The sequence below is a fragment of the Carcharodon carcharias genome, chromosome 7 (assembly GCF_017639515.1).
Source record: "Carcharodon carcharias isolate sCarCar2 chromosome 7, sCarCar2.pri, whole genome shotgun sequence".
NCBI lineage: Eukaryota > Metazoa > Chordata > Chondrichthyes > Lamniformes > Lamnidae > Carcharodon > Carcharodon carcharias.
In genome coordinates, this window is record NC_054473.1 from 146924959 (window position 1) to 146942153 (window position 17195).

The following is a 17195-nucleotide window of genomic DNA, read 5'->3' on the forward strand; positions in this document are numbered from 1 at the left end:
AGACAAGGAAAAACTCAGCAGGTCTGGCAGCATCTGCGGAGAGGAACACAGTTAACGTTTTGAGTCCATATGACTCTTCAACAGAACTAAATAAAAATAGAAGAGAGGTGAAATTTAAGTTGGTTTAAGGGAGGGTGGGACAGGTAGAGCTGGATAGAGGGCCAGTGATAGGTGGAGATAGCCAAAAGATGTCATAGACAAAAGGACAAAGAGGTGTCAACACCTCTTTGTCAACACCGCTTTGTCCTTTTGTCTATGACATCTTTTGGCTATCTCCACCTATCACTGGCCCTCTATCCAGCTCTACTTGTCCCACCCTCCCTTAAAACAGCTTAGATTTCACCTCTCTTCTAATTTTACTTAGTTCTGTTGAAGAGTCATACGGTCTCGAAACGTTAACTGTGTCCCTCTCTGCAGATGCTGCCAGACCTGCTGAGTTTTTCCAGGTATTTTTATTTTTGTTTTGGATTTCCAGCATCTGCATTTTTTTGCTTTTATTCTGAAGACAAGGTTTCATTGAGATTGATGCAGTATGGGAGTCCCATGGCTGCCTGCTGTGCTCAGTACAACTTAACAATTCAAAAGAAGTAGAACCTGAATTTCTGAAGTCAGCTTGGCTGACTTAGAGGCAGAAGTGCCTAAAACTCAACATCTGGAGACTCTTGATTCAGAGGAGGCTAGCATCCCAGCTGCCAGAGAAATAGAGAAAGATTCTCAGTAGATTAACATCCCTGCCCTGAATACACATCACAACAGCTCCCCAGCATTCACAGCCACTCTAATCTCTTCATGTGAAAACAGTTGTCTTTGGGTTTAACAAACCAACCATGCCACTTCACTTCAAACAGATCTCAGGAAAACTAAGTGAGCTCAGTGCTGTTTGAGTAGGCCTCTCAGGGGGTGTATGTGAGGACTGGTATCAGAGAGAACAGCCTAACTGGTATTAAACATGAGTCCTTGATAGCCACAATTCAACTGAAGGGCCGATTTAATGAATTTCATAGGATCCTGATAGTCCCAAAAGAGCACCTTTTGGAATAAAAACAAAAAATGCTGGAAAAACTCAGCAGGTCTGGCAGCATCTGTGGAGAGAGAAACAGAGTTTACATTTTGAGTACTATCTGACTTCTTCGGAACTGAAGCATCCTTTGGAACCTAGCCCGAACTGTTTGAAATATAGAATTAAGTACTCTTTCAGCTCTGTTCCTAAGGGCTGGAGGCTGCAGTCTCTGATTCTGAACAGTAAGCACTGACTTGTCCTAAGCCATTTCTGCAGGGGTAAAAAAAATCCTCAACATATAATGAAGCTGCCCTATGCTTTACTGGCATCCACAGAGAGGGAAATGCTTCTCTAATGTTGCACGAAGGCAATAGATCCCACTGTCACTCGTACTAACTACTGCACATCTTAGGACCTTGGTGCCGAAAAAAACATGTGATGCTCATCATCTTTCTCCACATAACAGGACCGAAGATTGCTAGCTCCTCAGCCAAGGCCAGCATTCCTCCATCATTACTCTGGAAGGGCTGTGTCCTCTTTCACTTTCTGGGCTCCTTATGCTGCAACTCTCCTAGTGCTAATTCTTCATCCCACTGCCTCCATGGGATGAAACTTTCAGCTGGCGAGTAGGAAATAGGATGTGATGCTAGTAGATGAAGGACTAGTTACCCTGCTCTCTGTGCTCTGAATGATCTGTGGAAGGAGAGCAAAGGAGCTAAGAATAGGTGTGGACCACTCAGAGAGGAACTAGGTAAACCCTAAGTGTGGTTACTGGGTTGAGTACTGTAGCAAATGCTGGCTGCACTTTATATTCAACTCGCATTTCCAGTATCATGCTAGGGTGAATCATGGGGTGGCTGCAGTTCTCTTACATTCCCTCATCAGGTTTTTGATCTTATTCTAGTATTGGTTTTCCACCTGAAGCGTGAACAAGGTGGCACTCACAGCCACTGTTTCTCTCCATTCATAGTTTTCATGACTCCTGACACTGGCTTCCTCTCTTGCAAGTCTTTCCTTTTCATGTTCATGCGCTCTAATAGCACCTCTGGGTCAGCATCCAAGAGAGTAAGAGCTCCAGAATTTGATCTTTTTGCTGCCAGGGGCTGCTGATCCTATGGATTTATGCTCCTATATCATTCACAAATACATTTAACTATGCCTGTCCATTTCAGCAGGGTCAATACATCACTGCTAGGTTGAAGACCTGCCCTGCCCTCATTTAACCTCTCCAAGGGCCCTGAGGAAAATCGGGGCACATATGCACCAGCATCAAATTTTGTGATCTTGAGGTAGAGAAAATTGTGCTCATTGGCAGTTGCATTAGACAGTTCACATTCATTGGATAGGCACCGATTGCAGAAGAAATGCTTACTTTAGAATTGTAGGTGCTCAATATTTTTGGACTGCAAAGTGATGACATTTCGTCTTTCTTCAGGCCAGTACACAAGTGCTTTGCGTCTCACTGCTCAGGAAGAGTGTTTACTGCCACGACTTCTGTAAATAACATAGTATTTTTCCAACTTTTCAGATTAGTCTTGAATTCAAAGCTTTAAAGCAGAAAGACAAAAATACTTCACCCATAAACCTGGGCTTGCCATTTATTTAAATTTCCATGAGTGGTTACTATAATTATCATTACAGCATCCAAACAAGTTCACTAAATTTAACAGCTTCAACAGGAGGTAGCAGGGCTTTTTTTTTTCTCCTTCTCCCTCTATTAGGTTTCAGGATAGAACGAAAGTTATGTATAGAAAGGAGTAACAGAATGGCTTATTCTGACATAGAAAAGCAAGTCCATGTTTTAGCTTGAATATTTTTTCAAAAATTGGAATGGAAAGGTTTATCTACATGCTTGTTTAACAAATCCACTTCAAAAAATTGCAAGTTTCTGATGAATGGCTGTCCTAATTTTGACAATTAAAATGTGAATGGCGTTGAAATTTATGCTTTGTAACTGAAAATGGAATGTGTGGTTTCAGCCATCACTGCCTCCATGCTACAGTACAAAACAGTGTGTATATGACCTTCCATGAAGGCAAACTTAATTAAGAAATAGCAAAACCTGTTTTATTGGTAAACACATGGAGATATTACTGCTTTATCTCACTTTGAAATGTAACAACATTCACAAATAAACTATATTCTCTCACACTGTACAATTGTTTTAATTTGACAGCAGGTTTTGCTTCAGTAAAATACAAACTTAGCTCAAATGATATGATGTGGTAGGTAGCCATTATAGTGACCCCGCCACCAACCGGGCATGAACAAGAGCTTGAGTCTTGGGAAAGAACAGTGAAAGGAGTAGCAGCAATAGTTCTGAAATCCAATATTATAGCAGTTGAAAGAAAGAATGCCCAGAGGACACTGCACCTCAGGAAATTTATATTAGCCTTGGAGGGAGAGTACTGCAGATGCACCAGAATAATGCCAGGATTTAACTTAACCCCTTATGAGGACAGGTTGTATAATCTTGGTTTGTATTCCCTTGGATATACAAGATTGATTGGTGATCTAATTGAGGTATTAAGATTAAGGGATTCTAGAGTAAATAAAGAAATTATTTCCTCTGGAACAAAAAGGGGCACAATCTCAAAATTAAAGCAGGGCCATTCAGGAGTGACACCAGGAAGTTCCTCTTCACACAGAAGAAAATTGTAGAAACTTAGAACTCTCTGCCCCAAGTGCCTGTGGATGTTGAAATAGTTACGCTTTCAAGTTTGACATTGATTGATTTTTGTTTCACAAGGGTGTCAAGGGATATGCAGCAAAGGCAGATAAATGGAATTATAAACCAGCCATGATCTAACTGAATGGTGATTTGGGGAGAGGGGGCTGTGAAATGCTAACAAAAACAATTTCTGGAAGAAAAATTAAGCCAAAGTTTATTCTGGTTCTTACTGCAAAGCAAAGCTGTCTCTGAACCTTGGAATTCTTTTTAAGACATTAAAAAGGCGCTTGATAAAAGCAAGTTGTTGAATTTAGGCATTACCCTTGTACATTTGGTAAGGACAATAGGCTGAGGATCAAACTCGACTTTCTGATCCATCTGGATTGAGACAACATTCGTTTATAAGCTTATAAATCCGAATGTCAGTCTATGGTGAATTGCGATAGAGACAATATAATTGGCAAATTTCCATGGCAAAGAGAAGAAACAAAAAGACAGTCAAGCTTTCTGCTTTACTCCTATTCCTGATAAGAGAGTGTGCATATCATACAGTAGCAGCTCATTAGTAACATCTATTTCCTCATACAAGGTTATACATGTTCTTCCCAGCAAAGCATGTGCCGTCACCGAAAGAACTATTAACCAGAAATAAAATACATTTGGAAAAGTTTTGCCTCCTCAGCTACAAATTCAAAGTCCTGTCAGCTACTGACAATAATCAGCTTTGTATAAAGACTATTTAAAAAATACATGTAAGACCATAAGACGTAGGAGCAGTAGGCCATTCAGCCCATCAAGACTGCTCCGCTATTCAATGAGATCATGGCTGATCTGTTAATTCTCAACTCCACTTTCCTGCCTTTTCCCCATAACCCTCGATTCCCTTACTGATTAAAAATCTGCCTCTCTTGGCCTTGCACATACTCAATGAACCAGCCTCTGCAGCCCTCTGTGGTAAAGAATTCCACAGATTCATTACCCTCAGAAGAAATTCCTCATCTCTGCCTTAAATGGGCGACCACTTACTCAGATTATGTTCTCTGCTCCTAGGCTCCCACAAGGGGAAACAACCCCTCAGCATCTACCCTGTCAAGCTGCCAAAGAATCTTATATATTTCAATAAAGTCACCTCTCATTTTGCTAAACTCCAATGAGTACAGGTCCAACCTCCTCAACCTCTCCTCAATCTAGTGAGCCTTCTCTGGACTGCCTCCAATGTCAGTATATCTTTCCTAAGGGGACCAAAACTGTTCACAGTATTCCAGGTGTGGTCTAACTAGTGCCTTGTATGGTTTTATGCAAGACTACCTTATTTTTATACTCCATTCCCTTTGAAATAAATGTCAACAGTCAATTTACCCTCCCTATTACCTGAACTTGTATGCTAGTTTTTTGTGATTCATGCACGAAAGCCTCCAAATCCGTGTGCTGCAGCTTTCTGCAGACTTTCATCATTTAAATAATATTCAGCTCCTCTGCTCTTCCTGCCAAAGTGCATAATTTTTCCACACTATATTTGATCTGCCAAGTTTTTGTCCACTCACTTAATCTGTCTATATCCCTCTGTAGACTCTGCATCACCCTCACCACTTGCCCTTCCCACCAATTTTTATGTCATCTGCAAACTTGGCAATAGTACCTTCATTTCCCTCATCCAAGTCATTAATATATATTGCAAATAATGGTAGCCACAGCACGGATCCCTGTGGCACTCCACTAGTTAGATTGCCATCCTGAAAATGCCCCCTTATCCCAGCTCGGTCTTCCATTTGTTAGCCAATCCTCTATCTATGCTAATATACTACCCCAACACCATGGGCTCTTATATTAAGTAGCCTTATGTGTGGTACCTTATCGAATGCCTTTTGGAAATCAAATATATTACATTTGCTGATTCCCCTTTATCTATCTGCTTGTTGCCTCCTCAAAGAATTCTAATAAATTTGTCACACATGATTTCCCCTTCATGAAGCCATGCTGACTCTGCTTGATTATATTATGCATAAATGCTCTGCTAAAAGATTTAATGCAACAATTCTTTTCACAACCAGCACTTGATGGAAATTTAAACAGTAATACTTCCTCCTCTACTGGTAGGGTTAAATGACAAATATTACGTTACCAGATTTCAGAGTTCTCACACATGGTGAGATTCTCATCCTGCCTTGAGCACTCAATTGCAGGCCCATAATTTTCTAATGTATGGCCAGTGGACAAAGTACATTACGTGTGCATGAGAAATGGAAAATTTACCCTCAAGGTTCAAACTACAGTTTAAAAAAAAATCAGACTCAGCATCTCTTCTTGTGGTGCTGCGAAACAGATTTCTAAGCACTGACAGGACAAACTTCAGGCAATTTTTTTTTTTGCAAATGTTAATTAAAACATGAATTTTATTTCTAATAATGAATACAGAATAAAAGTAACAATTTAAAATGCACATATTTCCTAAGATGTACACAAAATGGATTAAATTGTTAAAAACTTCAAAAAAATTGGTTCCAGGGCTTTTCATGTACTACTCTTTCAGTTTCTTCAGTAGCCATAAATTTCTCATGCCTGTGGTAGGCTGGGGAGGGTAGTAAAACCAATGTTAGTTGTAAAGTTCATTTAAGTTATGTATCCTACTGGTCTATGTAACCAAAGTCAGGCTTCACATTTACAGACTGAGATACACATATCATGGAGGTCAAAGTTTGAAAGCTAGGCTCCTACAAACAAAATCAACATGTTCTCATGTACAATAAATCAATACTTCAACAGGTGTGGCCCTTGAAATTCAATACATCTTTCTCTTCTGAACCAGTAAGGTATATCCCATTAATCGAGTGAGTGTTGCAGTTTTATTTTTAATAAGAAAACCATACTAAAGGGATGAATTAAGAATTCATCTGCTTGACTTTGGCTGCATTTTCTAGAATTCGTCTTTTCCAGTCTTCATAATCCTGTTCCTTTGTTGCTTTAGATTCAGGCTTTTCATGTTTGGGTTCTGTTGCAATCTCTTCATCTGCTAATAATTAGAACAGCTTTACTTTTTTTTACAAAATAAGATCTAATTCAATTAGGTTGGTATTTTGAATTGTCTGATCAATACTAATTCAAGACCATCACAATTTAGTAACTTGACAAATCTGCTTGATGTAAATAAATACTGGATAGAACTGAAGTGAATGCTTCTATCGCAAGTATTTTTCTTATCACTCAAGACCCCATTTGAACTAGATTGGATTAACAAACTCAGTTGCTCATTGGTGCACAAAATGGATCAATAAACCCTATTAATGGATAGATATGCAGTGTACAACACAACAGAATTCAAACTTTAAATACTTTTGAGGGAAACATTTATTAACAGATGGTTGTATCATAAATGACTCTCATGGTGATGAAGTGTTTATTTATAAATACATTTGAGTTTTTTTTTTTAGGAAAAAGCTTTTTTGAGTGGGGGAGTTTAATTAACAGGAAATATTAAATAAAATTGAATAGAAATTGCTTTGGGGCTTTAATTCCATTATAAAGAGCAATAAAATTTATGAATTGGATTTTTAAATACAATTAAGTAACTTTTACCAACTATTGAGAAAAAGCCAAACAAATTCATACCTTCCTCCTTTTCTAATAATTCCAGCAATGTCCTCTGCCTCTTGTTCTGTTTAGGTTGTTCAGTAGATTCCTCTTTGAAAGTAATTCAGGCAATAATAGTTAGAGACACATTGATGGTCATGCCTTCATTGATCACATATCTTCAAATTAAATTGAAAAAGCAGGGTTTAAAGCTTACTGCAAATAAGCTGTCCAAACATTTCCATTTGAGAGCAGAGTCGGTCAAAGATAGTCTTCTTGACACCAGATGAGGCAACGAGCTTGGACTTATCAATCTTTATTTTCATGCATCTAAAAGGACACCAGAACAAAACAGTGTATTTGGGTATAAATGATAAAACTGGCCTTCTCTGGAAATCCCCGGTATCACAGATGTTAAGCCAGCTCAATTTTGTCCACATGAGAAAGAAACTGCTGAAGGCACTGGATATGGGCCCTGACAATATTCCAGCAATAGTACTGAAGACTTGTGCTCCAGAACTTGCCATGCCCCCTAGCCAAGCTGTTCCATTACAGCTACAACACTGGCATCTACCTTGGTAGATGGTCATTGCCTGGCATTTATGTGGTGCGAATGTTATTTGCCAGCCCAAGCCTGGATATTGTCCAGGTCTTGCTGCATTTGGACATGGACCGCTTCAGTATCTGAGTCACCACAAATGGTACTTGAACACTGCGCAATCAGCAGACATCCCCATTTCTGACCTTGTGATGGAAGGAAGGTCATTGATGAAAGATGGTTGAGCCAGGGACACTACCCTGAGGAACTTGCCCAGGTATGTCCTGTACACAAAAAGCAGGACAAATCCAACCTATCCAATTACCACCCCATCAGTCTACACTCAATTATCAGTAAAGTAATAGAAGGGGACAACAGTGTTATCAAGCAGCACTTGCTTAGCAATAAACTGCTCACTGATGCCCAGTTTGGGTTCTGCCTGGGCCACTCAGCTCCTGACCTCATTACAACCTTGGTTCAAACAGACAAAAAAAAGAGCGGAATTCCCGAAATGAGGTGAGAGTAACTGCCCTTGACATCAAGGCCACATTTGACAGTGTGGCATCAAGGCGCCCTAGCAAAACTGGAGTCAATGGGAATGGGGGAAAACGCTCCACTGGTTGGAGTATAACATAGCACAAAAGGAAGATAGTTGTGGTTGTTGGAGGTCAGTCACCTTAGCTCCAAAACAGCAGTGCAGGAGTTCTTCAGGGTAGTGTCCTAGGCTCAACCATCTTCAGCTGCTTTATCAATGACCTTCCTTCCATCACAGTCAGAAGTGGGGATGTTTGCACAATGTTCTGTACCATTTGCGTCTGCTCAGATTCTGAAGCAGTCCATGCCCAAATGCAGCAAGACCTGGTCAATATCCAGGCTTGGGCTGACAAGTGGCAAATAACATTCACACCACACAAATGCCAGGCAATGACCATCTCCAACAAGAGAGAATCTAACCATCACCCCATGACATTCACTGGCATTACTATCACTAAATCCCCTACCATCAACATCCTGAACTGGTCCAGAAGCTGAACTGGACTAGCCAAATAAATACTGTGGCTACAAGAGCAGGTCAGAGGCTAGGAATCCTGTGACAGTAACTCTTCTCCTGACTCCCCAAAGCCTGTCCTCCATCTACAAGGCACAAGTCAGTGTGATGGAATACTCCCCACTTGCCTGGATGAGTGCACAATATTTATATGGCTATGAATAGACCATAATTCAAAAGTGAAATTCAAAAGATCCTAAGTAGATTTGAGAGGGTGGATACCAGGAGGGTGTTTCCCTCTTGGGGAGACTGGAGCTAGGGAATGCAGTTTAAAAATAAGAAGTCTCCCATTTAAGATGGAGAATTTTTTTTTTCCCCTGAGGGTCATTAGTTTGTGTAATTCTCTTTCCTAGAAAGCTGCAGAGGGTGTTTCACTGAATTTATTCAAGGCTGAGTGAGCTGGACAAGGGAGTCAAGGGTTATGGGGGACAGACAGGAAAATGGTGTTGAGACCACAACCTGATCAGCCATAATTTTACTGAATGGCAGAGCATGCTTGAAGGGCTGTATAGCCCACTCCTGCTCCCAAGTCTAATGTTCCTATGTACATGATATGATAGTGTTCAAAAAACACATCACATCCTAGCAGTATCTGATGCAAGCCGTGCAAAATGTTAATGAGAGAGTTTTAAGCTGTGGTTTGTCCCTGAACTAAATTCCTCTTCACAGCAAACTAAACAATATCAGAGAGGAGACTTTTAAAAATGTATTGTGACCTTTATGCGGTCTTAATTACCCCATATTCTACTCACTTGCACGCAGTAAATAAAGCTGCGGTGGTGAAGAGAGGCTTTGAGAAATCAAGATCACCTTGCTGTGCTTCTGACAGACTGGCTTCATATCTGAATGAGTACAATAAATTTTAATTACTTGCAGGGTCCAACAGAAATAAGCAGCAGTAAATCAACACAGTCAAACCAGCAGAAGCACATTACTTTGAACATGCATCATTCTTTAACGGAAATTTGAGGCTCAGTTTTCAGAGATAGGTAAGCTTTTGGATCAACCAGAGCTGGTTTGTAGATCAGTTTATTACTCAAGGCAACTGAAAGAATTTACTCAAACTTATGATCAACAAATCACTGGGACCAGACAAATCATGGGGACCTGATAGATCCAAGCATCCTGAGGAGCTAAGTTAAGGAAGAATAGCTAAGGAAGCCCCTAATATAGGTCTTGTAAAATCTGGATGGAAAAAAAAAACACTGCCAGAGAATTGGAAAGTGGCAAATAAATCATTACTTCTTGTTGAAAAAGAGACAAATAAATCAACAAATTAAAAGACTTTAGTCTTCGTGTTAGCAAACTACTAAAATCTACATTATGGTGTAAAATTATGGGAGGCTGTGGTATAAATGGTATTGTTGCTGTACTAATAGTCCAGAGACCCACGATAATGCTCTGAGGACCTGAGTTTGAATCCCACTGCAGATCAAAGCATTTGAATTCAAGAGAAAAAAAACTGGAATTAAAAGTCAAAATGATGACCACGAAACCATTGTTGATTACCATAAGAAACCATCTGGTTCAGTCTTTTCTTTGCCTAAAAGAAATCTGCTGTCCTTACCTGGTGTGGCCTACATGTGACTCCAGACCCACAGCAAAGTAGTTGACTCTTAAATGCCCATTGAACAGGGGAAAATTAAGGATGGGTAATAAATGCTGGCCTGGCCAACAACGAATGAATAAAAAAATAAATTACCAAGCATTTGAAGCAGCATGAATTAATTAGGGCCAGTTCACATATAAAAAGCATGTTGTGCTTGATAAACCTTATATAATTCTTTAAAAAAATGCAGTGTTGTGGCTTATATAGATTTTCAAAATAATTTGATAAGGTACTCTTTGACAATAATCATGACATATGGAATGAAGGAGAATTAGTCCATTTGGACAGAGACGAAATAAGACAGGCAAGGCTAAAAAGAAAGGTTTTAGACTGGAAAGACGTGGTGAGTGATGTTCCACAAGTGTCGCAAGTTGGGTTGCTTATTTACTTAATACATAAATGTGGATATAGGAACTGAAGGAATATTGACATTTGTGGATGTGAAACTGGGGGAAAATATAGATAAAGTTACCAAAAAAAAAGGCAGTGGCACATTTTCCTACCTTGAGCAGTATGACACCACCTGCCTATTGTGATAGGCTTGAAGCAAGAATAGGAAAGGAAACATACCTTAAATGGCCAGATTTAAAGTGGAATCGAGGAAGAGAGAAATTAATATATAACAGAAGAGAGTTACTAGGGATAACATGAATAGGGTCAAGAAGCATAGACTCTTTCCTCTACTAGAATGGAGGTGGTTAAGGCGTCACCAAATGGAACTCCAAGATTATGAAATGATTGTATAGTGATTGACTGGCCAGTGGAATCAAACAATAAACAGAAGGGCACAAATTTATGATCATAATAACAAAGCACTTCTATATAGCTGTTCACATCTTTAGGGCACAAAGCATTTCACAATCATTGAATTATTTTTGAAATGTGGTGATAGTTACTTTCTAAGCAAATCGGTGACTGTATTTACTTATAATGACCAAAATAAACCCCAGCATAATGAATAAATGGTACTGGTTAAAGGATAACGGTTGACCAAGACACTGGAAAAAAAATGGCTTCATCTTCAACTAATGCCCTAGAATCTTTTACAGCCACCTCAGCAGGTGAATGAGGCTTTGTTAGAATGTAAAAACAAAAAACTCCAGATGCTGGAAATCCAAAATAAAAACAGAATTACCTGGAAAAACTCAGCAGGTCTGGCAGCATTGGCAGAGAAGAAAAGAGTTGACGTTTCGAGTCCTCTCGACCCTTCGACAGAACTAGGTGAATCCCAGGAAGGGTTGAAATATAAGCTGGTTTAAGGTGGCGGCGGCGGCGGTGGTGGGGGGGGGGAGAGAAGTGGAGGGGCGTGGTGTGGTTGTAGGCAAAAGCAGTGATAGAAGCAGATCATCAAAAGATGTCACAGACGGCAGAACAAAAGAACACATAGGTGTCGAAGTTGGTGATATTATCTAAATGAATGTGCTAATTAAGAATGGATGGTAGGGCACTCAAGGTATACCTCTAGTGGGGGAGCATAAGAGATTTAAAAATAATGGAAATAGGAGGGTAAAAGAAACATCTATATAATTTACTGGAAAAAAACAAAAGGAAGGGGGAAGAAACAGAGGGGGGGGGGGGGTGGGGGGGAGGAGGGAGGTCAAGACCTAAAGTTGTTGAATTCAATATTCAGTCCGGAAGGCTGTAAAGTGCCTAGTCGGAAGATGAGGTGTTGTTCCTCCAGTTTGCGTTGGGCTTCACTGGAGCAATGCAGCAAGCCAAGGACAGACATGTGGGGCAAGAGAGCAGGGTGGAGTGTTGAAATGGCAAGCGACAGGGAGGTTTGGGTCATTCTTGCGGACAGACCACAGGTGTTCTGCAAGGCGGTCGCCCAGTTTACGTTTGGTTTCTCCAATGTAGAGGAGACCGCATTGGGAGCAACGGATGCAGTAGACTAAGTTGGGGGAAATGCAAGTGAAATGTTGCTTCACTTGAAAGGATTGTTTGGGCCCTTGGACGGTGAGGAGAGAAGAAGTGAAGGGGCAGGTGTTACATCTTTTGCGTGGGCATGGGGTGGTACCATAGGTGGGGGTTGGGGAGTAGGGGGTGATGGAGGAGTGGACCAAGGTGTCTCGGAGGGAACGATCCCTACGGAACGCTGACAGTGGGGGTGATGGGAAGATGTGTTTGGTGGTGGCATCATGCTGGAGTTGGCGGATATGGCGGAGGATGATCCTTTGAATGCGGAGGCTGGTGGGGTGATAAGGGAGGACAAGGGGGACCAGATTATATTTCAACCCTTCCTGGGATTCACCTAGTTCTGTTGAAGGGTCATGAGGACTTGAAATGTCAACTCTTTTCTTCTCTGCCGATGCTGCCAGACCTGCTGAGTTTTTCCAGTTAATTCTGTTTTTGCTTTGTTAGAATGTCTTATCTGAACAACAATAGCTCAGGACAATAAGATGTTCCCCGTACTGCAGTGAAATGTCAGCATTTATTACTCATTCAAGTCTTGCATTAGGTCTTAAATCTACAGGCTTGCGACCACTGAGCCAAAGTCTTAATGGGGGCGACTGAAAAATATTCTAGTGTGGGGCTAGTATGTGGAATTCTTTGCCAAAATGATTGTAAAGAATTTAATGAATTCTTTAAAGAAAGGATATTAAATAATTATTTGGGGAAAAAAAATGTTGAAATGTATAGAGACAGTTGGAGGGGGATGATATAAAAGTTTATACAGGTCATTGCTATACTTAATGACAAAAGGGTGTCCAGAAAAGAGTCATAGAGCTATTGCCATGCTATTATAACGATACAATACCTTGGGCTTAATTACTGTACAAGGCACCAATGGCTCCTAAGGGATTTGGTAAACACGTTGTGGGTTCATTGATTAAAGACTAGGCATACAAGAACAGTTATACATTAGGTAGGAAGCTTGAAGGCAGAGCTGTGTGCGTGCTCTGCTCAAAGCAAAAAAAGTGAAATTAAGTCTGGATCACGACATTTCCCTTCTGGTGAGGTCATGCGGATTTCCCTTAAAAAGGCACATTACAACATCCCCCTTTCTTTTTAAAGATACTTTACCCCACTTCCAAAGAAGTAGTGTTAATTACATTAAATGTCCATGGTTAGTTGCCAAGTGTATAGAACTGGTGAATCTGAGTCTCTATAGCATTAAGGTAATCTGCTGGTACGCCCAAATCTTGTAATAGTACCTTGTCTGGAGGTTTCTTTAACTGCTGACTGGTCTGTAGGATTGCTATTTTTGGCTGTTCTTCCTGGTTGCATTTGGGGTCTTGTCCCAGGTGGAGCAGGACTGTATGGTGGTTGAGGAGCTGTAATGGATCTGATTTTAGCCTCAGCCTCACCATTGTGCTTGTGTGTAATGACTTCATTAGGACCTTGGCTCAGAACAATTCCATCTCATCTCAGCTGGTTGCCACCTTCTGTGGGATCTTGGGTGTGAACTTGTTGTGCCAACTTTAAATTTGCTAGTCTGTACCTGTATTATCATCATGCACATTGGTTACCTTCTCTTGTAGTTTTAAAAGCTGCTCTCTAGTTTGAGTGTAGCATGGATACGAGTAGGTAGATTGGTATGCACTGGTCTGCCAAACAGGGGCTCTGGCAGTGATGGAATAGTTGCACTTAAAAACGTGTAGCTCTTAGATGTAACATTCCAACGTGTAGATCTTGCTTGGTCGGCCTACCCTTGAGAATTTCGCTGTGAAAATCATTCAGCTAGGCCTAGGGTAATGAGAAGTGTGATTGATATTACACTTCTCATATCCTGAAATGCTTACCAATAAGTTGCAGACTGTTATTCGTATGATCTATCTAGGCAAATAAACTGAAAATAGCACTTAAAATGTGTATGACAGTTGTGCTCAACATTGTGCATCTGGTCAGAAAATAGGGTACTTGGTAAAGTAGTTAACGGCGATGACGTCAGTGCCGTGGACATGAAGGTTGGACGGATACGGTTTTGGACCAAGGAAAGGTAGGAACTTCATGCGGAATCAGCAGTGCTTTGTGTTGACTTGGCATAGGTTCTCGACATCCCTCACATTTTGTGACAACTTCAATGTCATTGTTCATACCCAGCAAATAGACCGTCTCTCTTGAGAGTCTACTTGTCTGATCTATGCCAATGCGTGACTAATGAAGTCATTGAAGAATAATCAGGCTTCAAAGATTCTCATTTAATGGCCTGCCTGCCTCTAAAAATGACTCCCTGGGAGATGCCTAGCTTGTCCTGATAAGGCCAAAATGGTTTCACGTGATCGTGGACATGCTGAGTTGAATCAGGCTGTCCTTCAGGTGATGATTTTCTGAAGTTTCTGCAGTGTAGAATTTTTCACTGTTTCTTCTTGTAGCTGCTGGCATTTGCATTGTGCAAAATGTACCAGGTCAATTTGGAGAATATTTTCAAGTTTGATGTTAATGAAGTCACCTTGTACACCTGAGGATATATCTTCTGTTTGCATTAAGTTAGGTAACCTGCTAAGTATATCTGATGTGAACATCAAGGTACTTGGATTGTACCTAATCTCTCAGTCGTAGTCTTGAATCTTTATCAAGAGACTTTGCAATCTTAGTGGTGCACTGGTCAATGGTTTTCACCAGATCATCTCAGGTGGCTTGTGGTCAGTCCACTGCCACAAATCTTTTGCTGAATAGATAGGGTTTCCTAAAGCTAATGCTTTCTGCTTGAAGTTGGAGTAGTAAGATTGTGTTACAGACAGATTTGGAAGCACATGCAATCGGTTTGCCTTTTCGTAGTCTGCATGCTCCCAGACCTCTGAGGCATCTATCTCCATGGTAGTTGTCTCCCTAGGATGTGAAATTGCAATGTTAATACTTCAGATAATCACTGTGCTTTGAAGAGGTATTGGTGCGTGTTTGTATCATAGGAAAGGCACCTCCTTAGCAATAAAAATTGTTGAGCAAAATTGGGAATGTATGGAGACAAGAAATTAAAGAGACCTAGACATCAAAGATCGTCCTTACTTTGAGGCATTGACGTGGCCTTAATATCCTGTTTCACTTGGATCAGGACATATGCTAGCACTGGAATAGACAGAACCAAAGAAATTGATCTGCTGCACATTGATGTCACATTTCAGGCTGTTGATCACCAATCCTTCATTGTGTGCTGCTTGCATCAATAAACAGATCATGGTCAGGTTTTTGCTTTCGCTCTTCTCACAGCTATGCCATCTGCAATATTAGATGCATCCTGGTGCGGTGCACACAATGCAGTCCATGGTGAACTTTAAAAAGAGATTGTTGCTAACAGATAGCCTGAAAGAAAGTTGTTAAAAACAGGATCGTCCAAATAGGGTCTGAAATGTACTAAGCTCCTGGGACTTCTCAGTCTGATATATTGGCTGGTAACCATGCTTGGCATCAAGCTTAGAGAAGAAGTTTGCACCTGTAAATCTTGGATTTAACTTTAACATGAGTATTTTGTAAGGACAGCATTTCAAAGTTGCATTTAAATGTCATGGATTGATTATATTTGCAATGATCAGTCTTTCTTTGTGACATGACTGAGCTGCACCAATCTGTGCACTCTTGTACTCATCTAATGATTCAGTCTCTCCATTTTGTCTAGTTCAACTTTCAATTTGTCTTGCATGTGGATGCTGCACTTAAGTGGTGATCAATTGACAGACTTGTATTTTCCTACAAGTGTAATATTGCAGCTCCCTTGAAACTACCAATTTTGTCGAAACATTCTGGATATTTCGATGTTAGATCGTGAAGTGAGGTAATAGTAGTTTGAGGTTGATTTGCCTTGTGATGTCTGACTAGTTGCATGGATTGTCACTAGTATGGGGTCATGTATGCTAGCAGACCTGCAATCACATCCTTCATTTTACATGTAGAACATCTGTGACACCCAGGAGAATCGATTGTATGCACACTCCAGGACTATGGATCCTGCGCTTAAAATTAGTGAACCATCATACGCTGAAAGTTTTACAGCAGTAGATTTCTCAATGGCCTCTCACATCTTTGGACACGTCTGAGAATTTGAAGAGGTAGTATTTTGGCACTAGTCCCTGTGTCAATACTGGCCAATAACAAATGGTTACCAATTTTCTTAGGACAGATAATTTGAATCTTGGCAAGCACATTAAATGGTGTAACAGCATCAATGTTTTCCATGAGATTTAGTGTGAAACATATATTCATTGCTCGCCATCATGCACATTTTCTGGTTTGCCAATCACCTCATGTTTGACAGGATATTGGATAGTCATTCTTCTTACTTGAAGGTACCATTTGCCTACAGTCTGTTTGGATCAATGCATGCTCTTTGTAGCTGCATCAGCCTTTGCACCAGTGCACTGCTACTGCCAACGGCCCTTTCTGCCACATGCCTTGCAGAATTAATTAAAAAGCTGGGTATTTCCTTGGTGCATGCAGAAGTCCACACCCTCCACATGTCTTGCTAGGTTTGGGTGTTCTAGTGAGTGTGTCAACAATTGGGGTTGTACTTAGGACCTGAAAGCTTCCAACTGTGAAGACCATTTCACACTTGCATTCATCCTTGAGTAGCTCTTCAATGCTACACATTTTGGGCTGGTCTAGCAGGTTTTTCTGGAATTTTTGCATGGGGGTGGATGCAATCACCAACTCAACAATTCTGTCTGCTAGATCTGCGCTAAAAAACAGTACATCCTCTTTTCTCTGCATGTGCTGACAAAGTGGTCTGTGGACTATCAAAATGACATGAACTCTAGTTGATGAATATGGAAGTTTAACTTGACTTTGAACCGGTCTTCCAATGTAGTCCATATCTTTTGGGGGCTG

The 17195-nt window shown here is 40.6% G+C and overlaps 1 protein-coding gene across 2 annotated transcripts in view; it reads right to left on the reverse strand.

Moving 5' to 3' along the window:
• Positions 1-6210: 6210 nt before the first annotated feature.
• The window catches only part of orc6 (origin recognition complex, subunit 6), a 37129-nt gene continuing 26144 nt past the window's right edge, over positions 6211-17195 (reverse strand). The window contains exons 4-7 of one of the 2 annotated variants that reach the window (XM_041191969.1): positions 9577-9666; positions 7456-7568; positions 7278-7349; positions 6211-6678 (exon numbers count right to left, since the gene is read on the reverse strand). In XM_041191969.1, the coding sequence (XP_041047903.1) occupies positions 6551-6678; positions 7278-7349; positions 7456-7568; positions 9577-9666 (403 nt within the window). In that variant the 3' untranslated portion in view covers positions 6211-6550. Of the gene's footprint in view, positions 6682-7277; positions 7350-7455; positions 7569-9576; positions 9667-17195 lie in introns of both variants that reach the window. The other variant, XM_041191968.1, reaches the window with a different exon arrangement.